The sequence below is a fragment of the Globicephala melas genome, chromosome 16 (assembly GCF_963455315.2).
Source record: "Globicephala melas chromosome 16, mGloMel1.2, whole genome shotgun sequence".
Taxonomy (NCBI): Eukaryota; Metazoa; Chordata; class Mammalia; order Artiodactyla; family Delphinidae; genus Globicephala; species Globicephala melas.
The window spans coordinates 46,579,843-46,602,485 of record NC_083329.1 but is presented as its reverse complement, the minus strand read 5'-3'; the positions used below and the strand labels follow the sequence as shown (position 1 = coordinate 46,602,485).

Here is a 22,643-nt window from a genome sequence, read left to right as displayed (position 1 = left end):
TCCTTGAGCAAGCTACTAAATGTTACTGAGCCTCAGTTTCCTCATCTGTAAAGTGGAATCAATACCAATTTGCTGGGAGACTGTGAGGGTGAGATCAGATGAGGATTGTAAAGTCCACAGCACATGGAAAACAGACATGATCCCCATCACCTTTCCACCAACCTCCTGGAAACTGACTGCACATGTGCAGTTTGAGATCCTGTCACCACGATTCCCCAAACTGCTGACAAAATCTGCTCTGTTTTGGATCCCTGGAGCCCACCTCTGATGAACCCTGTAGAGGCAGATTATTACAGGCTTTTTATCATTTTCTTAAAATCTATATCTTTTATTAAGTCCTATATGTTTACAAACCTGTTGTTCTTATTAAGTTCTGACTAATAAACCCTGCCAGAACCACAGCCCTCAGGCTTCTTAATTAAGAGCTGGTAGCAGAAAGGAACATGGGGAAGGTGGGAGGTTTTGGGGGGTTGTAGTGCAGATAAAATCTGAGCTGTAGATGAAGACTGAGGACAGCCATTGGAATACAAGTCCCTGTGTTAGAAGTCAAGCTTGTAACCACTCTGTTCTGAATTTTATACCCATAAAACAGAACTCTTCAAGGTTGTCTGCAGAGAACCCCTTAGAAATATCAGGACTTTAAAAAAAGTCATGCCGTCTCCCATGGCATGTGGTCGATTAATGTCAGATTCCTCCAAACACACAGCAGGGGATGAACTTCTCCCTTATCCTGTCATTGTTTATACATAAATCTGCATCTACTATGAGGCAAATACAAAGAGGGGCTTGGTTGGTTCTATAGTAAATTCTAGCCCCACTGCCTCCCAAGTTGAAGAAACACTGCAGTTGTTAAGGAGTAAACCCACTCAACATTTTGGTGACTGTCTTGGTGATAAGAAGTCTCAGGGCACTGGAATCCCAGCAGGGAGCTGCCCTGAGGGGATGAGTCAGAAATGAAGTTCTCACTGGGATCTGCAGGCTCTCCTCCTCTACCAAGCTCCATCACTCCCTTTCCTAGGTCAAAGCCAGGGCAAGTGGTTACTTTCACTGATGATAGGTAGTAATATTCACCAAGCTCTAACTAACTAAGCCAGGCATTTTGTTCCATGCTTACAAGCCCTTATAATAACCCTGTGAAGTAGGTGCTATTTTTATCCCAGCTTTATAAATGAAGAAAGGGAGGTTTAGAGATGTTGCATAACTTGGCCAAGGTCAGCCAGCTGTTAGTGGGGAGCAGAACTTAACCTGGGCAGTCCACCTGGGCTCGTGTTGTTAACCATTGCGTTCCCTCGGGCAGTGCTGAGGTTCACAGAACGGAGCACATCTGGTTTCTTTCCCTATCTCATGACTCACTGTGCGATGGCTTTGCCTGGCTCGTACCTATGCCCCCTTTCATACAAAAAGGATGCCACCCCCTGCACATGTGCTGTTTGTTTAGCTGACTCCAGGATGTTGCAGACAAGGAGGAGGTTTTATTGCATCACACAGGAAGCAGCACAAAGCCAATGACTTCAGAGTAACCACTCTGAAGTAACCAGAGTGCAGAGCAGTGCTTGCAGGAAGGATTCAATTGACTGCTACTCTTTCTCTGCCAAGAGTCTTGGGCTTTGGTCTTTCTAGCACCCTTCCCTGTCATAAGATCTTACACCAAGAGAAGAAGGCATTCTGCTAGCAAGCATGGGTAGGTCCTGTTGGCCTTCAGTTGAGTTTGCTTTGGGGGAAAGGGGACCACTTGGGTCCTCTCGTTGCATAGAGATATTGGGTAATAATAGATGGAGAAAACTAGAGCTACAGATGTAGCTGTTGAAGATTGTTCTTAGAATATGTACTTTGAGAGAAAGCAGGCAGCGAGACAGGGAATCCTTAGAAATTAGTGTAAAATTCCTCACTGTATGGGACAGACCACCTGGGGGGTGGGGCTACATGGGAAAAAAAGGGACTCTGTGGATGTGGTAGGTTAGAGATACTGCGGATGGGTTCACACTGCTCCCTTCAAGAGGTGACATCTATGTCCCCTCCCCTTGAGTCTGGATGGGTTTGTGATGGCTTGACTAATGGAATAGGGCAAAAATGACATTTCTGGGCTCAGGCCTCAAGAGACTTGTAGCCTCTCTCTGTCACTTGAAATACTCATGCTTCGAACCCTGCTTCCATGTTGTGAGGAAGCCCAAGCAGCCCCGAGTAAAAGCCTATGTGGAGAGAAACCAAACCCACTGACCGTGCAGCTGCACTTGCTGCTGAAAGTCAGCACAACTGGCCAGCCATGTGAGTGTGCCATGCTGCAAATGGATCTCTTAGCCCTTGTCTGCTGCCCCAGCTGAAGCAGAGAAAAGCTGCTCCTGCTGAGCCCTGCCCAAATTGCAGATCCGTGAGAAAAATAAATGATTGCTGTTATTTTAAGCCACTCAATTTGGGTCCAGTTTGTTATACAGCAATAGATAATCAGAACAGTAGGTAACATGGACAGGAATCCATTTATTTCCTAGTGTGGAGGGATTGGAATTAACACTAAATCAGTTGTACTTGGAGATGAGTGTATTTGTGTGTGTGTGTGTACAGCTACTCTTAGGCTAACTGCCTGGTCAGTGGTACAGCGTTTATACCATTGGGTGTGGTCAATTATTCTCATACAAACCCAGCATGGACCCAACTGACTATGGAAGAGAGAGAAGTAACATTAAATATAATAATAGGGATGACCAACAGTTATTTCCAAGTGTGGTATCCAGAGGGGATGGTGAGGGTAAATACCCCTTCTTGTCCATCCCTGACTCTAACCTACTTCAGAGTGGGGCCTGCAGTATGGTTTATTCCCTCCTCAGGGGAACAATATTTGTGTTATGTTAGTAAAGTTTTGATGCATCAGTTTTTTTTTTCTTCTGTTTACAAAGGAGAGAATCAATTGTGTCACATTATCAGGGGAAACTCATGTAAAGTCTCTGAAATGTTTTGAGTTCACTTAAAGGTCAAACCACCAAACTCTGAGGCAATGAAGAAATAGTAATACTGCAGTCACACTTGAAAACTAACCAGATTCTCTGTCATTCAAAGCTGGGGTTTTGTCCCATCTCCTCTAGAGCTTCTGTCTTCCTTATGCTCTGGAGACCAGAGCATCATTTTCTTTCTCTTTCTTCCATGTGAGGGGACAGCCACGAGGCATGATGGTGCAGTTTAGAGAATATAAGTAAATAAAAGTTTTTAAAAATATTGAACAATATTCTCCCAGCGTGAAAATCCCAGTTTGGGAAAAAAATTAGTTCCTTTCAAAAGCTGCCGTAACTCTTTGGGGTCTCCACGGTACCATTCAGTAAATGATTGCCTCTGTGCATCAAACAGCACCCCAGTGGCCTGAAAGAGTTAATGGGGCCTCCAGAAGTAGCCATCTTGGTCCCAGGAAGGAGTGTGAGCCTTGGGAGAATCTGGCTGAGCGTACAATTACTGTTCAACTCACAGTGGCCCGATTTGCTTTATTGCAGAATGCCTACTGGAGTCCCACTGCTCAAAGATGATCTCCATGCCTCTGAGTCAACTCCCTGCAAATTGGTCTTTGAGGGGTTTGTCACTGCAGGGAGGAGGCACAGGAATTTGTTAGGAAGATATCATAGCAGATATGATATCAGTCCTGGGGAGGGAAATAATGTTACCACTGAAATTCCCAGCCAGAAGGACTGACTTTATCTCTCCAGAGATTAACCTTTCCAGGTGAGAGCTGGTTTCCAGGTGGTAGCCATACATTTCTTAGACATGCACATGCTACTTGTGTATGTGTGAGATAACTCAGCTCTTTACTCTGCTGTTTAACTTGTTCTCTAGGATTACCCTATGGCTCAGCCTCTGTTTCTGTAAAGTGGGAATAATAATAATCCCAATCCCTATGCAGATTAGTGGAAACAATGCATGTCAGTGCTTGGCCCAGCATTTGGCACAAAACCAGCGCTCCGCAACACATTCGGCCATCGTTCTGCACACTGTGGGTCTCATAATCATGTGTTTGCTTATCAAATATTTGGTGAAGGTCTCCTATGTATAATAGTGTTTAACATTCACCTAGTATTTTTGTAGTTCTAGCAAAGTTCTGACGTACTGCTTTTTTATTTACAAAGGAAAGGTGCGACTATGTTCGTTTATAGGGCAGAAAATTTTTAAGTGTTTCAGATACAAAGTTTTGTTCAAATCAAAATACCCAAGTACTCACCACCCATATAAAAGAAATGAAGCATTTCAGATAAACTAAAGCCACCTGTGCATGAATTCTAGAACTCATTCCCCTTCTACCCTCCTCCAATGGTAACTCCCAACCTGCTGAATTATCATGCCCTGTGGGAAATGATATATAGAGACAGCAAGTTACAGAAGTATATTACAGTATCATTCTAAAATACCTGTGAGACTATATGTAAATTATACAGTAATATGGGTGTATTTTTATAACCGTAAGTAATATTATTGTGTCATTTATGTATAGTCTCACAGGTTTTTGTAGACTCATACTGTAATATGCTGTTACAATTTGCTTTTTCCACAACATTCTATTTTGGGGATTTATCCATATTGATACAGCTCTATTTTTCTTTTTCAGTTCTATATGATATCCTTATATAGATATGTCACAAATTATTCATTCATTATCCTATTGATGAACATTGTTTTTCCCAATCAAAAATAACGCTACACGAATATTTCTTGTTAACGTCACCTTGTGCATGTGTGCATTTCTCTAGGGACTAAACCAAAGATTGGACTTGGTGGGTTTTTGGATGTGTGCCCCTTTAACTTTATTGGATTACGTTAAATGCTTCTTCAAAGAGGTTCTTCTAAGTGACACTCCATCATAGAGTATGGGGGTTTCATGGTTCCTCACCTTCACCCACATTTGATACTGTCATTTTTCATTTTGCTAACCAGAAAATTATAAAATATCTCCTTGCAGTTATAGTTTGCATTTTCCTGATTATTAGTAATTTGCCATTTATCTTTCAATAAGTTACTTGTTTCATTTGCCCATTTTTTAAAAATCAGATTTTTTCTTATTAATTTATAGGAGTCTAAATACCAGTCCTTTGTCAGTTATATGCATTGCAGATATTTTCTCCCAATCTGTGGTTTGCCTCCTCATTTTGTATATGGTGTCTTTTCATATAGAGAAGAGTTTTAAAGGTTTTTACTTTTAAACAAATGTAGGTAGTATCTATTGCAAGGAAACATATTGAAAATGATTTCTCTTTGGAAATTTTATGTGTTTCTCACCCCTTCTAAAGGAGGATCTCAGCTTAAAAAAACTTGGTCAGGCCTCTGGGCAGGAACATAATTTAATACGGCTGGTGAGTGGGAGCAGGAGTCAGGAGTCCAGCAAAATTACATTTCATAGAGGCCACTAATTGGCACAGCAGCTTACCTTCCTGGTGGGAACCTGGGATCAGGAATTGCCAGGAACTCAAGTCTGGGGCCGAGGACAGTCGCTCCACTCTGTACTCAGCCTGTGACAAGAAGGGAGAACAAAGGGGAAAGGCTTTGCATGAAAAGCAGATCTCGGGATAGGATTACTACGGAAACTGGGAGGAAATTTTGAAAAGAGTCTGGCATCCCAAGCAGAACTGTAAAAGACTTCTATTAAACAGTATCCTAAACAATAAGGGGAAAAAGTCTGAGGAAAATGATGAGCAGATGGGATAGAGATTAAAGGGACAGATAAGAAAGGATTTTAAGGAAATTAAAAAGAAATAGGAGATTTAAAAAAATGACAACAACTTGGACTCGGAAAGGATTTCCTAAGCTTGTAACTAAATCCAGAAAGCAAAGGAATGGACTGAGAAATTTCTTTTCATAGGAATTTCAGATTTCTGTACAGCAAAACCAAACAATACCAAATTTAAAGATGAAATGACAAATTCGAAAAAATCGAGATAGTATTATAGACCAATGGTTAACGATTTTTATATATAAAGAGATTTTTGAAATAAATAAGAAAATAGTGAAAACTCCAATAGGATAATAGGCCAAGAGTAAAAATGGACAATTCAAGAGGCATGAAAAGCATTCATCCACTCTAGTTATCCAAATATTGCAATTGAAATGAGATATTTTTTCTTCTACAAGTTTTCTCATTTAAGATGAAAAAGCACCATAGACCATAGTGCTTGACGTTGGCATGGGTGGAGAGAAATCAGCCCTTTTCCATGGAGCCCTTGGAGGCTAATCTGGTAAATTGTTTCTGGAGAGTGAGTTAGTAGTTAGTAATAGGTACCAAATCACTAAAAAGAGAAAAAAAACCCACTCTTTTAATTGAAAATCCCACATTTTTAATCCTACAATTAAATTAATTGTAGGATTAAATTAATCCTTTTTAGAATTTATCTGAAGGAAATACTTGCATGACTAAAACTAAGATATCTGCATGAGGTTTGACAAGTGTGTAAGAGGAGAATCAGTGAGACACAGCAATTGATGGTGAGGAAGGGGAGGGACGCGGGATGTAGAAAATCACTCCTGGAATTTCCCACTAGGGCAGGTGGGTGCCTGGTAGGGACATTCACTGAGGCAGGATGCAGCAGGTCTGGGGGGAAGGCAGTGGATTCAGTTATGTGTGTTTGATGTTTCAGGAGCACGAGTTCAGGGGAGACGTCCAGGGGCCAGTTGGAGGTGTTTGGAGCTCAGCAGGAAGTTGAAGAATTCATAGGCACTAGTGTAGGGAGACAGTGGAAGCTGGAGGGTAGGTGATTCAGTGGCCTTTGGATGCACCTGGCTCAAGCGAGTTGAGCCATTGGTTTGGGCTGGCAGGGAGGGAAGGAGGTGATTCTGATGCCTTGCTTTGTAGCTTTGACATCTCTGAGCGAATCCTGCATGTTGCACTTCAGGCCTGGGAACACTCCGTGGGGATCATCTGCTTTCCCAGTCTCCAAAGGCTGGCTGAAGATGTTTCCAACCAACTTGCCCAAGAAATACAGAAGGCACTGGTGGGAAAGCCTGCAGGTGAGAGAAGAGAGGTCCTGGAGAACTTCACAGTAAGCAAAACAGCTCTGTAGACCCCTCCCAGGCCTCCGGCTAAGCCCCTCTCTGCTTTCTAGAGGAGTTAGAGTAGTGACTTCGAAAGCACACGGAAGGCCAGGTTCTGCCACTGAATACCCTGGAGAACAAAGGAAAAGGCTAAAAGAGGGAAGAGAAGAGGGACTTGGGAAACTCTGCTGCTCCTGGGAGGGACACAAACACACACACATACATACACACACAGACACACAGAAACCAAAGGCAAGCATGTTTCCTGCTGCAGGTCTCCTGACTTGCATCCCTCCACTCAGGGAGCTGGACCCCAGAGGCTGGGCTATGAGACTGAGGGCAGGAGGGAATTCCAGGGGGAAGGAGTGGCTTGAGCATGGTGTAGATTACAGGAATCCCTGTGACAAAAGGGGCTGTGTGATACAGGAAGTGGGGAAAAGACACTGGATTGTGGCAAGTCCAATTGCCGAGGAGCTTGTTATTATTATTTAGCAATAGGGAGCCATTGATGGTTATTGAACAGGGAGGGTGGTATGATAAAGGCTATCCTCCAAGGAGATTCATGTGGCAGAGAGTGAAATGTTTGCTACAGATGCAGGTGTCATTGTTGGGAGGGCAAGAGGCAGAAGTTCCCTAGAGACGCTAAGGCACATCTCATGGAGAGAGGGGCCCACGTGGAGAGAAGCTGGGTGACCAGGCCACCACACTGCCCTGCTGGTGACCCTTTCTCCCCTCCCCCACACTCTTCCAGAGCAAGCACGGGTGGCAGCTGGGCAGTTGCTGTGGTGGAAGGGAGATGCGGATGCAGAGCAGGATGGCCACCTGCTCCTGAAGTCAGTGTACGTGCTCACGGGGACAGATTCGGTAAGTTCCAGGCCCCAGTGGCCCAGCCTGGGTACTTCTCACCTGTGTACAGAGGGACGTCCCAGCTCAGGGCAGTGGCATGTCTCAAGGGTGTCTTTATTTTCATGAAACTGATTTATCATTTTTCCTTCCCTACTTCCCCTCGGATATAGAACGTGGGCTTCAGAGTCTGAAATTCATATTCACATCCTGCCTTTTCAGTTGACAAGCTGTGTGTAACCTTGAGCAAATAACTTGACCTCTTTGCATCTCTGTTGTGTTGTTAATTCTAAAATTGGGGATAAGAATGCCTCCATGCTAGGGTCAGTGTGAGGATCAAAAATGACTGTTGTGTATGGACTGTATTTCCTGTGTGTCAGGGTGAGGCTGGGCGCATCCCATGCATTGTACTAATTAATCCTCCCCAAACCCTATGAGGCAGATTACAGTAATGCTGCACTGGTGACAAGAAATCAGGTTCGCCCGTGATATGCAGCTGTAGTCTGTCTGACTCTGTGCTCTGAGCCACTGCTCTTTACTACCTCCGGCTAAATTCAGACTAAAGGAGCAAGGCCTGTAGGCACCTGCCCCGTGTCTCCCCAGAGACGAAAGCGACCGCTCCTCCTTCCCTTCCCACCCAGGCCCCATCCTGGCTGCAGTCACGGCCTCCCACCATGAAGCAGGGACCTTGAGTGATTGGCCAATGACTGGTGTCCTCTCAGGCAGAAGCAGTCCCTGGGAGCTGTGGCCATCAGCAGCAGTGGCCGAGGCCCCGTGCAGGGCAGGCCCAGAGGCTCCTCCATCTGCGAGGCTGCCCACTGTGAGCCTCCTGGTGCCCAGACTAGGAACAGCAGGGAACCAGGCTGGGGTGGTGGCTGCCCTCTGTCTAATGGTGAACAGAGGCATCAGACAGGCATTTGGAGACAGTGCCAGGAGGTGAGAGAGGAGCACAGCGAACAGTTGTTCACTGGTGGGAGGACCATCTGACTTTTCTTCCATGTAAACTGCCTGGACCACCATCAGGGACAGTGGCCTGGAGCACAGGGTAGGGGCTTTTCAGCCCCTGGAGAAGGACTGTTTTCAGTCTGAAGAGTAAAAAGTAACGTAAAGCCTTGTTTTCTGCTGCGAGGAGTCTGCCCCCAAAGCAGTGAGAGAGTAAGCAGTTGGCTTTCTGGGGAGGCAGTGCAGTTTGGAGGACAGGGAGAGCCACCCTGAGTGCAGTCATGCAGGGCCACATGTCCAATATGGGGGCAGACACTACCTGCAGTGGAAGCTTTTAGGGACTAGTGGCCTGCATTACACTCCTGCTGCTGGTCCAGGCTGTACATTCTTCTTTTCTCTTTTCTAATTTACCCACCATGTCTGTGAGATTAGTCAGTCAGGTGGGAAAGTGCATGGACAATGTAATTTTTAATAACCGCACATGCGCTGTCTCACGGTCACGTGTGTGTGCACACACGCATGTAGAGGCCACAGCCACAGTGATCCTGGTGCAGCTGCAGGCACAGCCCGTGAAGAGAGGCCCTGGGAAGCTTCACACTCAGGCTGGCCCCTCTCTGCCAGCTCCCTGTCTCCTCTCTGTCTGGCAGCCCTGGGGCTGTTTAGCTGTGGTGTGGCTCTCTGGATTATGGGTCCTCACCTATAGGGCTGTTTTGGTCATGATGAGGTCTTAGATCTGGACGAAGGGATGGACAGGGCCCTGAGCACGTCCTTAATTCAGTTGCGTGTACTTGTTCTCAACCACCTCTTCCCTACTGAGTTTCCAGTTCCCTCATCAGGAGGAAACCTACCAAAATCAGAGGTATGATTGCCAGGAAAGCCCTGGATTTCTGCCCTGCACCAGTTCCACCCTCCTGCCCTCCCTCCTTTCCTTCCTTCCTATCATCTGTCTACTGTGTAAAAGATATAATGTTTATCGAGCACATAATACACACTTTATAGCAACTTAATCTTCACAGCCATCCCAGTGGGCCCTATGATTGCCTCCATTCTTAACTGAGAATGCGTCGCCCAGAGAGAGGAAGTGACTTACCCACGTTCGTGGCTAAAACAGCTTCACTGGCTGACCTCTCTGGTCTGGGTCTGGAGCCGTGCTCTGCCTGGCTCTGCGGCCCTGGGTCACGTCTGCTCTTCGCTTGCAGGAGACGCTGGGCAGAGTTGCCGAATCGGGGCTCCCAGCCCTGCTCCTCCAGTGCCTTTACCTCTTCTTTGTCTTTCCTCTGGGAAAGAAAGAGCTTTTTGAGAGTGATGTTCAAGTTCAGAGGATGTTTGTGCAGGTGAGTGGGAGGAGGGCTGGACTCCTCTGGGCCGAGACCGAGCTCTGCTTCTCCAACCTCCTTTCATCTCTCTCCCCCTAGTTCTGAAGCTCCTCTATTCTCCTGGAGGGTCCAGATCACCCCTTTCCCCCAGGCTCTGCAAATGCTGGGGAACCCCACGCATTCGGAAGATGGAGTTTCTCTCCATCTCGCTGTATCCTTGTATTGCCCTTGTTCTCTCCCAGGACGGTGTGCTCCTCCTCCCCCACTCGGCCACACCAGCTCCTTGTCCTCCAGTCTGTGTTCTAAGGTCCCGCCGACCCTCCCGGACATCTGGAACCTCCTGTCTCTGGCCCCTGCACCTCTGAGAACAAACATGCTAAGCCCCCTTGCAGAACTGTAGCCAACATTTTCTAAGTACTTGCTATGTACCCACCCTTATGCCATAACCTCACATCTGTCACCTCCCCGAGCCCTCTCTTCCACCACAGGATGTGTGTGGTTTTGTGATCTAAGGCACGGTGAGTAAACATGAGTCCAGGGTCACAGAGGGGGTGGGTCGGGGCTGGGATTGGAACCCTGGGAACCTGGCTCCTGAGTCTGCTCACAGAAAGGCATTTAACCACTCTGTGCGGTCACCTCCGTCTCTCCTCTCAGAGGCCATCTCAGGCATCACATGCTATGTCCTCATGTCATTACCCATCTTTCCTATCCTCTCTGACCAGCAGCGACTTTTAACATAACTTCTCACCTCTCTCCCCTGCCCCCTTACTGACAAGTTCTGCTTTCTCAGCTTTTGGGATGCTGCATTCTCCAGAAAACTCCTCCTGCCTCTCTGGTGGGGGGACTGTGTATCTTACTCATCTTTGTGCCTTGGCCAGGGTCTCGCACAGAGCAGGTACTTCGGACCATTTGGGGATTGCCGATGCAGCTGTCCACTGAACATGCACGTCCACATCCCCATCCATTTTAGACCAATTCTCAGGCCAGAATCATCTTTACCAGAGGGTATCTCATAAGTTCTGGCAGGTTCCACTTATGGTGGGTTGTCCATAAGCTGCATCTGTTAGAAATTTAGGTGTCCTTTGCCCACACATAAATCATATTTTAAGTGGTGACCAGGACACAGTACTGGGTACTTAAGTCTTTACTGTGTGGCTTCTATGTGCTCTGCAGGGAATTAGTACAGCCCTGTCTTCCTGGTCCTCTCCATGTATGGACAGAATGTGAGCCACAGTGATACCACATCAGAGTTCCTCAGGGTTTCCTTATTTCATTCCACAAAATATAGAGAACTCCTCTTGGGCTCGTCACTATGCTGGACCCACAGTCTCTCACAGAGATGACAGAGAGACAGAGAAGTTAAACGGGGAGATCAGTCGCGCGAATAAATGATCAGCGTCCAATTTTTTAAGTGCTCTGATGGAAAAGTGAGAGATGTGCTGGGAAATGAGGACAAGAGTATAAATGGAGGCCCTTCTGAGGAAATGGCATTGAATCTCCCTGGTTTGGGGCAGAGGGTGACCACATATGACCCCATCCTTCCCGCTGAGACATGGAAAATTAGGGAACAAATTCATCACAGGAAGGAGGCTTCCTAACCAGAGTCTCTTTGGCTTTTTTTTTTCCAGATGTTGCTCAACATTTGCGGTGAGGCTCAGGGTCTGGAGGGACTTCTCTCTGGAAACGAGCTCCAGTCTCTTGTGATTGCCACGACGTGTCTTCGGGAGCACAGCTGCTCCTTTTGGAAGGAGCCCACCTTCTGTGTGCTGAGGGCAATCTCCAAGGCCCAAAACCTTAGCATCATCCAATACCTGCAGGGTATGACCCTGGGAGACCAGGGCTGGGCTGTGGGCACACTTTCTAGAATAAGACCTTGGGATGCCCTTGCAGCATCAGTATAGATTCCAGGGACCAAAATAGTGATGAACAAACAGGATTTTCACCGATGCCCAACTATGCCTAGTAGGTGACCCTACATTGCTTGCGTCCATTCATGAAAGTGTCTTTATTGTTCATTTTGATGCTCTACTGGAGGAGAGAGGGAAAGGGGAACTCATTTACTACATACATGCTGTTGAACAGGCACTGTGCTGGGCTCATTTGTATGTTACCTCATTTGCTTCTTTGAGATACATATTGATAATTAATGCCATTTTCCAGCAGAGGAAACAGATTGAGTGATAGAAGAATTTGCCAAGGCTCCCCAGCTAGTGAAGAAGAGAATCAAATATTAACCCTGGAGATGCCTGATTCCAGTGCCTTAGGTTCTGCTCTGGGCAGCATGTGTAAGGGTTAAGGACTTAGTTCTGGAACCAGATGGCCTGGGGTGCGGGCTCCAGCTCTGTCCTCCTAGCTGAGTGACCTTGGGCACTTAACTGCTTGGGTGCTTCCGTTTTTTCATCTGTAAAATGGAGATAATAATCCCGTTGATCTCAATGGATTGTTGTGGCACTTCGATGAGTTGGCATATTTGAAGTGCTTAGACCTGCTTGTCCACAGACACTTGCCCTGTGACCTGTCTTCTTTCTGGGGCCTCCTATAATAGCCGGTGTCAGCTGGTGAGAGCTGGGAAAGTACAAGCCCACCCTCTTACTGTAATTGAGCCCTGGGACGAAACTTCATCCCCAGTTTCAAGATTGAAATTTCCCAGTGAAGCCAGGGCCCAGTGGTAATGGTGCAGGGCTGAGCTGGGCCTGAGGTGCTCAACATCCCAGGCAGCCCTCACAGACTAGAGTCAGAGACCCCTGAGAAAAGGCTGCCTGCCTTGGTGGCGGGGGTCTCTCGCTGCGGTCATTATTCTCAGTTGGAAAAGAAAAATGCCACCGCAGTGAGGAGCTGGCCACAAAAGCACTGTGCCATAGGGGAATGAGTAGTTTCCATGGGCGTATAGGCTGAGGAGAAGGTCAGGAAGTAAGGACTAGCCTGGTGTCCACAACTCTCAGTGCTGCCCTGTCTGGCATGCAGAGTTTGGAACTTGTCCTTGGCCTCGCAGGTGAGGGACTGAGAATGCCTTATCTCAAATTCTGGTAGACACTTTTCCTGATCCACTGGTGTGACTTTCTGGGCACTCAGAAGAGGCTTCCCCCAATGAAAGAGCCCTAAAAACAGTGATCCACCCAAATGCAAACCCAGTGACATCTCTCCGCTGACTCCATTCTTGCCCTGGCTTCTCACAGCTCTGGGGTAACCAGTGTGTTCCACAGCAGGCCACATACCAGTGGGGTCTGTCTTCCTTGCCCTCCCTTGTGGACCACACCTCCCGGCTCCAACCCCCTGGATTCTTTAGTAGCTGATACACACCATCTTTTTGCCCTTCATCTTCCCACGTGTTCATATATCCTTCCCTACACTTTTCATCAAGCTCATTTCTGCTCAGCATTGCTTCCTTAAGGTCTTCTGTGACACTCAGGTCTGGTGTCTTGCATCTTGTTATTCATGGGCCTGGACTGTCCTGTGTGCTGGGAATGAAGAGCAGAGGGCTTAGAGGCTCCCTTCCACTTCCTGTTTCACCTGCTCTCCGTCTGGGCCCTTGAGTGTGGCTCTCAGGATGACACTTCTCATGGAGGAGGCTTCTTCTTGATCCAAGAGCCAGCAGAAAAGTGTTTTGAATGAATTCTCATTCACATCTTGATATACAGTGTAAAGGCAGGTGGGGAGGGAATGACCACTGAAGAAAAGCTATTGCCTTTGAATTAGCAGGGGTGTGTTTCCTTCCTGCAGCCATGGATTGCATCAAGATCTCCCTCCAGAACCTCTCCAGGCTTGCAGACACTCTCCCTGCTCCCGAGGTGAGCGAGGCACTGAGCCTCGTCTTGGGCTTTGTGAAGGACTCCTACCCTGTCTCCTCTGCTCTGTTCCTGGAGTTTGAGAATGGGGAGGGCTACCCTCTGCTACTCAAAGTGTTACTTCGGTAAGTGGCTGTGCTTGGTGGGGAAGAAACGGTGGAAGCCAAGGTCCTCACAATCATTTGCAGTGCTTTGGAGAAAGACAGATATTGGGGCTTCTCAGGATGTCTTCTGAAATGCAAATCTCCAGAGAGCATGGCCAGAGCGACTTTTATTGCAAAAGTAAATCAACGTGCAGCCGGGTTTGGAGCTACTTCTTTAGGAAACCAATGGGTGATCACAAGAATAGTTTTACCAAGTCCATTTGGTGGCATGTACCGCCTGCATGCCTGCTGGCCTAACAGCCACCTGTCAGAATCCACATCCTGTGTTGGAGGGCTTTCTGGGATGGCTGTGACCAGCTCTGCCTATATGCTTTGGGGTTGGAAGTGCCCATAGATCAACAACTCCAGGACCAGCCCTCTACCAATGACTGGTAGAAGCTGATGGATCCGTACCCAGCAAATTTGCCCCTTGGGTGGGATAGCTCTACCCTGCCTTCCAGAGTCCCTGGGAGGATTAGAAACAAAAACAATACCCACTCTTGAAATAAGCATGAGGAAATCTAATACAGTCCAATTATGTCCCATGATGTCTGTATTGTTGCCATTCTGAAATATCAAATCTCTCATTTTGGGGGTGCTTCTGCCCTGCTGGTGCCCTAAGCTCGTGACTTCTGGGGGGCCTGGCCACGGAAAGCAGCCTTCCGGTGAGCAGATGCTGTGGCTCTTCACAGCTTTCTCTTTATTCTAATTGCACGTCCTCAGATCAAGGGCTGAGGCTTGCAGACAGAGTGACTTTCATCCCTCCCTGCGTCTTTTGGTGCTGAACTGGTGGAGACCTTTTGGGTCTTGCCCAGCACTGCGATTTCCATTGCCTCTGTATCCCTGCAAGGAGCACCATGAGCAAACCTGGCTGCTCCGTCCAAGACGTCCAGGGAGCTGGCCTCGTCTGTCCCCACAGGTATGACGGGCTGACCCAGAGTGAAGTGGACCCCCACCTAGAGGAGCTCCTTGGGCTGGTGGTGTGGCTGACAACCTGTGGGAGGTCAGAGCTGAAGGTGTTCGACAGCATCACTTACCCGCAGCTGGAAGGCTTCAAGTTCCATCACGAGGCTTCTGGTGGGTCATTGGGTGTCTCTGGGTGCCTGACAGCACTTGGCACTGTGCCCTGACAAGGCAATGCAGGTCATTCCCTGATTCGCTGTGCAGAAACAAACATGTGGCACCTGTCAGTGATATAGTAGGGGCTGATTCTGTCATGCCTTTGGGGACATTTAAAATCTCTCCTTTATAGATTTTTCCAGACGACCTGGGTGGGACTGAGACGAAATGTTTGCTTTAAAAAGGCAAAGACTCTCTCAGATAATGGAGGGAGCCTGTGATCTCCATCACAGGTGTGACTTACTTGGTAACATCTGCTTATCTAACAGGGACTGATGGCCCTGAAACAGCCATCCAGGCTCAGAGTCAGTGCCTCCTTAGCTCTACAAGATACTGACTGATTGATTGACGAACTCGATCAACATGTACTGATAATTTCTGTCCAGCAGCCACTCCACCCCATGCTGGGTACCACCGTGAAGAGGCCAGGTGTCTGCTCCTTAAAACTTCTCTATAGAGACCATCACACAAACCTTGAGCCATAATCTACTCAGTAACTGGCTGATAAACAGGCACAGTGGTGACACCAGTGCAGAGAATTAGCTCTGCCTGGGTCAGTCAGGAAACCCTGCACAGAGGGTCCCATTCAAGACAAGTTTCAAGGCAAAGGATGGGTCATCCAGGTAGAAAAGAGGGGGAAGAAATATAAAGACAGAAGGTACAGCCTGGGGAGAGAAATGGTGACCAGAAACATCTGGGTGAGTCTGGGGAGATGGGCAGAGAGACCTGCGCAGACCAGAGGTGGAGGCTGCAAAGCTGTGAGACCAGGTTAGGAAAAGCCACTGGATGTGACTCCAGCAGACGCACAGGGGAGTGGCTGGATTAGAGAGGAGTTTCAGAAACATCTCGAGTGTCTGAAGCACAGAGGGCTGGAGGCAGGGAGTTCTCTGAGGAAGTATCTCCTGGGTAAGGGAGAATGAGACTTAACCTTCTAGCTGGAGAGAAAGGAGGGAGTGGGTTTGGAAGGTGTCTTTATTTAACAGCTTGCCTAGAAATGAAACTGACTTTGCTTAGTAATCTTTAACATCATTTGATTTTAATTAATTGAAACCAATCCTCCAGTCCTGTGCTGCCTGATGGAAATATAATGCGAGCCACATTACGTAATTTTAAATGTTCTAGCAGCAAAATTTTAAAAATTAAGAAGAAACAGGTTAAATTATTTTTAATAATATATTTTATTTAACCCAATATATCCAAAATATTACCATCAAAAAATGTGATCGTACAAATAATTGTTAATGACTTTTTTTTGCCTTCTTTTCTTAGTGCTCCGTCTTGAAAATCTGATGAGTATTTTTACACTCAGGGCACGCCTCAGTTCACAGTGGCCACATTTCAAATGCTTAATTATCCAGCATGTCTTGGACAATGCAACTCCAGCCTTATTCACATTCTGGGCATATGGCTTTTCTGGACTTCTGATAGACATTTACCCACAGGAGCTAGAAAATAGAAACTTTAAATGGTATTTCCTCGTGATAATGCAAGCATGTATTTCTAGGCATAGGCAGGTGAAATGATTTGCAGGATTATTTCTTTTTTGCATCTTCAGGGGTGACCGTGAAGAATCTTCAGGCCTTCCAAGTCCTGCAGAATGTTTTCCACAAAGCCAGTGACCCTGTCCTCTGCACCAAAGTCCTGTCATCCATCAGGACCATGTGGGCCTGGAACGCCCGCAACTTCTTCCTGCTGGAGTGGACCCTGCAGCCCATCTCGCAGTTCGTGGAGATTGTGCCCCTGAAGCCGACCCTGGTGCAGATGCACTTCTTCCAGCTGCTGGAGGTCCTGGTGTTTGAGCTGCATTACGTGCCCCATGAGATCCTGCGGAAGGTGCAGCACCTGATCCAGGAGAGCCCAGAGCCGCTTGTCACCCTCGTGGCCTTGAAAACTGTCCTCAGGATCGCCGGCGGGGACCCGCTCTTCACTGACATCTTCCGGGACTCGGGGCTCCTGGGCCTGCTGCTAGCCCAGCTACGGAAGCAGGCTAAGATCCTGAGGAAGTCAGGTGCCTTCCAGGAGCTTTAGGAGGGGAAGTGGGGAATGGGTGGGGGCCAGTGTTAGCTGGGCCTGGTCTGTGTACCAGCCCCACCACCCATTAACATAACAGAGAAAGTGAGTGTGCCCATGTCACCTGGTGCCCTGAGAGTCAGAGAGGGTACCCCTGGGCTACATGGCTTCACAGCACAGGCAGCCTCCCTATTTTCTATAACTTGCCTGATCTTCCCCATGAAGAGGTGGGAGGGATGGGTGTAACTAGAAGCCGACTCATGGGACTAACTCAGGCCTGATGAGTTCTTAGTTTTCAGATACCTCCTGCAGTAGATATTGTCTGAGTGTGTAGGTAGGGAAACAGCACAAGGACAGGTCCTCAGCAATGCAAAGGGGAAAGGAGGCTCAGAGAGGCTTGAAAGTCCAGGATGGAAGGGTGTGTGGGACACGTCCAGGGTCAGCTGGGATACGGCCACCTTGCTCACATGGTGCTGTGAGACCCAATGGCCTCCCACCTGGAGCAGAGGTCAGTCACCAGGGCCTTGCTGGCCAGCTTGCCCCTCTAAACCTTGGCCACACTTTTGCATGCCCTGCTGGGCTGTACACCCGTGGCTCCTTGGCAGCACTCCCTCACCCTGCCTCAGGAGCGCGGGCCTGGGATTTCCCTGCCTAACCATGCCCCATGTACATACCCTGGATTTTACAACAAGTCTTCCAGGGGATTTTGATGCACTCAAGTTGGAGAACCTCTGATGTAGGGTTGTAGGGTCACATCTTACAAATTGGGATGCACCCTCCTTTATAAGGGAAGCATGATACTCATCTTTTTTAAGAGGATAGGAAACTAACGGAATTGGAGATTTGGGGCCATAGCACATGTACTTAAAAATGTTTCTTCATTGCTTCTTAAATATGGCAGGAAACAAAGAGTCCAATCCTGGAGTTCAGGATACAGAAAGAGAACTGACTTGTGTGATGCTGAGAACTGTGGTCACGCTTCTGAAAGGATCAGTTCGGAATGCAGGTAAGGGTGGTATCAAATTCACCTCGTCACTGGTTGGGAAAACATTAACTATTTCCTGGTGATTTATGTCATTGTTCAAAGGCTATATCCAAGGAATAACCAACACTATCGCTGTGGCTCATGTCCATTCACTGGTTGATGTTCAGGGATCAACAGTAGATTGGTAGACACATCAGTTGACACTTTTTACTGTTTAGGTTGCTAAATAAGGCTGGGAATCAAAGAGTTATCTTAAATTTATGAGACCACAGAAACCCCATCTCTCTCAAGTAAAATCTTTTAATATACTGCTGCACTGACTATAGATACTTTTTAAAAAATATTCAAATTGTAAAATACAGGCAAAGAAAACTCATCATTTTTTTTTTTTTCGGTGTGCGGGCCTCTCACTGTTGCAGCCTCTCCCGTTGCGGAGCACAGGCTCCGGACGCGCAGGCTCAGCGGCCATGGCTCACGGGCCCAGCCGCTCCGCGACATGTGGGATCTTCCCGGACGGGGGCACGAACCCGTGTCTCCTGCATCGGCAGGCGGACTCTCAACCACTGCGCCACCAGGGAAGCCCGAAAGCTCATCATTTTTAAGAGACATAATTTGATGTGCTTTCAGCCCATGATGGATTTAGTATCTTCATCCATTCAAAAAAAGTTTAGCTTCCTAAGATCGTGTGGCTCTCATGCTTAAAAAATACGTGCCTAAAATATAAATGCATGTATATTATACTATGAAGCAGATGCATCAGCAAAGTGACATCGGTGGGTTTGGTGATTTGGAGCATCTTTATCTGAGGCCCTCACAGGTCAGCTATACCGAATGTGAATGATTATTTCACTATGGTAGAGCGTCTCTAATGTTAGACTATAAGAGATTCCCTGGAGGTTCTGGTTAATAGGGAGGTGCATATTCCTAAGCTCCCTCCCAGAGATCTAATTATCAGGTCAAGGTAGAGCCTAGTAATCTACTTGTAAACAGGCTTCCAAGGTGATTTCCATGTAAGGGGTACCTGGCCCATAATTGGGGAAATCCTGCCTTATGGAGTTGACCAGCTCAAATCCATGTCATACCATTTGAACGATCCAGTTACTTCCTAGTTCTTATTCTACATGTGATTACTTCAAAGATCAATCCTGGGGAAGAAATTCTTAGGATTACTTTTAAACAAAAACACACCATTAGCCAAATTTCTTAAATCCTGCCTGCCGCCCACCTTGCCACAAGAAACTACCTATGAGTTAAACATACTCTTAAATTCTGGTTTGCTTTCAATAAGAATTTGGGCAGAGACAAGAGAGAATTGCCATTGGCCCTGGATTAGGGGATTACGTGGAAATAAATACCAGAGGTATATCCAATTACAGTTTGTATTACTTACGTCTCTAAAAACAGAAAAGGGGGAAACTTTTTTTCAAAAACAGAATTCTCACTGGAGAAGAAAGCGGTTTTTCTTTTTAATTCTCAGCTCCATAGTTTCTCTCTTCCTCTTCTTATTTTAACAGTAGGTATGGATTTTGAAAAAAAATTTCTAATGCGTGGAAAACACACATACACGTGTAGTCAAACAAACTTGGAAATTGTGAGGAAAAGCTTTCCTTGTAATTGAAGCTAAGGTACCAAGGCCCCCGTCGCTCTAGCCCCGTACTCTCTGTCTGGTCCCCAGTTGTCCTGAAAGACCACGGCATGGTGCCCTTCATCAAGATCTTCCTGGACGATGAGTGCTACCGGGGAGCCTCGCTCAGCATCTTGGAGCAGCTCTCAGTCATCAACGCTGAGGAGTACATGAGCATCATTGTGGGCGCTTTGTGCTCGTCCACTCAAGGGGAACTGCAGCTGAAACTGGATCTCCTGAAGGTGATGTCAAGTCCTCCTTTGTGATGGGTTTCCCATGGACATGCAGCAGGTGACCGGCATTTGCCCACGCATTCATTCATTTAGTTGGTCACTGTATCATACAGGTAGAGTGCTACTGGCTGCTGTGACAAATAAATCCCCCATCCTCAACAGCCTGGCACATTAGAGGTTTCTTTCTTACGTACCGTCCAATCAGTGATTGGGAGGAGTGTCATTCAGGGACAGCAGTCACCTGGGCATCTAATCCAGCCATCAGACAAAGGAAGGGAGAGCAGAGAAAATGGCACACGTTCTTTTTCAGGCCTAAAACTGGTGCACGTTAACTTCTGTCCAAGTTTCTCTGGGCAGGACTCATCTGGATGCAAGACATGCCAGGAAATGTAGTCCCTGGTTGGGCAGCTACTTCCCAGCCACACTGTAAACTATGGAAGTGGAGCCCAAATTGGTGGTGGCCAAGCAGCAGCCTTGTTTACTTGCCCAGCATTTAGTGAGCATCTACCAGTTACCAGGTCTGATGCAGAGTGCTTGGGACACACTGTTGTATGAGATTCAGCCCTTGCCAACTGGTAGCTCGTAGACTAGGGCTAGTATTAAGCAAGCAGTCATGGTGATGCAGCATGGTAATGCCCCAGAGGTTGAAGGCAGGCTGCCATGGGAACAGAGAAGTAGGAGAGACCAATGCTGCCTTACATGTTTGAGGAAGGCTCACAGAGGAGGGAACACCTCAACTGGGAAGAGGAAGCAAAACGCAGTCAAAGGCACAGAAACAGTGGTTACAAAGGGAGAAGTAAAACTAGGCTGTCACCTTTGGACAACAAAGAGAAGCATATATTTTTGTTTTTGTAATATTGTTAATAATCATCAAGTTATCTTAAAACAGTTAAAGATGATAATAAACATCATCAGCCTTACAGCTCTCACAATTTTGTTGCTGTTCCTGCTTTTCCATTTCTTTTGTCTTTGCGGGCTTATGCCTTAAAAGAAAAAAAAAATCCCCTTTCTTTTGTTTATGCTGTTTAAGAGAAGAGCAGTTGTAAATGCAAATATCTCCCAAGGAACTGACTTGGGGACCTGTCATGTCTATGTGCAGAAGAACCCCCTATGCAATACACACTCATGTTGCATTATCATGCCACTCCGGATCACTGGTGAATTTTATACAATACGAAGTTGCTCTGACTTCCAAAATTAAACCCTCAACCTTATTTAGCTATGACTATCTCTGTACAAAACCATTTCACCAGTTAGAGAATGGCATTCAGTTTATTTTACCTACTTTATTTCTCAGCAGAGCCAATGTCAGGCACTGATGCAACTGTATTCATGTCTTCTCATGACCTAATCCTGTGGAGTTCAGCATGGCCAATGTGTCACGAGAATCCCATCCAGAAGTGGCATTATGACCATAGTTATCATGTATTTCGCAGATGACAAGAACCAAAACAGCAATTTAATCACAGGGTCAAAGAATCAGTGAAAGTGATGAAACAAAAAAGGAAAGTTAAAGGTCTGTTGAAAGACACTGGAGTCCCATGATTATGTGAAGTAACAGGATTGAGGGGAGCATGTAAACGGGAGAGTAAGGGAGAGAGATATCAAGAATTAATGACAGTTTGCAGCTGGAGGGCACCTTAGCTTCATGTGGTCCTATCTTAATATTGGGCAGAGATAGGCCCCGAGAGATTCTAATACTGAATGGTGAAGTTGAGTTTGGATCTAAGACTAGTGATTTAAAATCTGGTGATTTTTCCTCTTCATTTTGCTGTTTGTTGCATTTTTTCTCATATGTCTGTGTTCAGCTTAATTCACATGAGCCTTATTCTAATAAGGAACAGGGAAGGCAGAGAGCAAGGCAGTTAGGACTTTGGTTTTCTATTGGGTGAATAATTGGAAGCCCTATCTATTTCTGACATTTTCATATTGAAAGTCAAACAGATTCATGGAGAGAAAAGTTTTGGAGAGCACAAGTGTTTTTGTGTCCATTATAGAAAAGCTCTCTGCTTTGCTCCTGGAAAGTTCATCTTGCTTACTCTATAGCCCAGAAGCACCTTATTGGAGTGACAGCCCTTGGGTAATAGGATTGAATTTCTAGAATTAGCAATGTAAAGCCATTATGGTGTTTTACAGATTCAATATCATTTCAGAATCACACTATCAACAGAGCACATCAGGGATGAACACTGTGTAAGCTTATTTAACAGAGCCATACCCCGCACTCAATGGGCTGTCTTCTCCCTGGGTACCAAGTCACTGCTGGGCAGTTGGGAGGGTGCCCAGAGCCGCCATTGTTCTTCCAGGACTAGGGTGATAACACGTTGTAGCTCCCGTGGGTGGCGGGGAAGGATTGGGCCCCAGAGCCTGTTCCAGCCTTGCCCACCACTGAGTCGTGTGAGCAATTAGCCAACGTTTGCTGGAATCTGATGTGGGATCTGCCCTTGTTCTGCATCACTTTGGGAACCCCTCGGGAAACAAAGATGTAAAATTAGTTCTTTCTGGCTAGATTTCCTTGTTTGGCAGTTGACAGTGGACTCTGCCCAAAGCACTGTGCCTGCAAAGTGGGTCAGATGTAGGATGAGGTGAAAGTGGTAGAGGGAGGGGACTTCAAAGGCAGGACTCCCTGCCTCACCACCCAATAAAGGTT

The 22,643-nt window shown here is 46.7% G+C and overlaps 1 protein-coding gene across 2 annotated transcripts in view; it reads left to right on the top strand.

Moving 5' to 3' along the window:
- The window catches only part of WDFY4 (WDFY family member 4), a 278,092-nt gene that overhangs the window by 21,115 nt on the left and 234,334 nt on the right, over window positions 1-22,643 (top strand). For both annotated transcript variants that reach the window (XM_060286432.1, XM_070043905.1), the window contains 9 exons: window positions 6,855-6,969; window positions 7,745-7,857; window positions 9,978-10,112; window positions 11,723-11,912; window positions 13,815-14,004; window positions 14,942-15,099; window positions 16,697-17,149; window positions 18,053-18,157; window positions 19,812-20,002. In XM_060286432.1, the coding sequence (XP_060142415.1) occupies window positions 6,855-6,969; window positions 7,745-7,857; window positions 9,978-10,112; window positions 11,723-11,912; window positions 13,815-14,004; window positions 14,942-15,099; window positions 16,697-17,149; window positions 18,053-18,157; window positions 19,812-20,002 (1,650 nt within the window). The remainder of the gene's footprint in view (window positions 1-6,854; window positions 6,970-7,744; window positions 7,858-9,977; window positions 10,113-11,722; window positions 11,913-13,814; window positions 14,005-14,941; window positions 15,100-16,696; window positions 17,150-18,052; window positions 18,158-19,811; window positions 20,003-22,643) is intronic.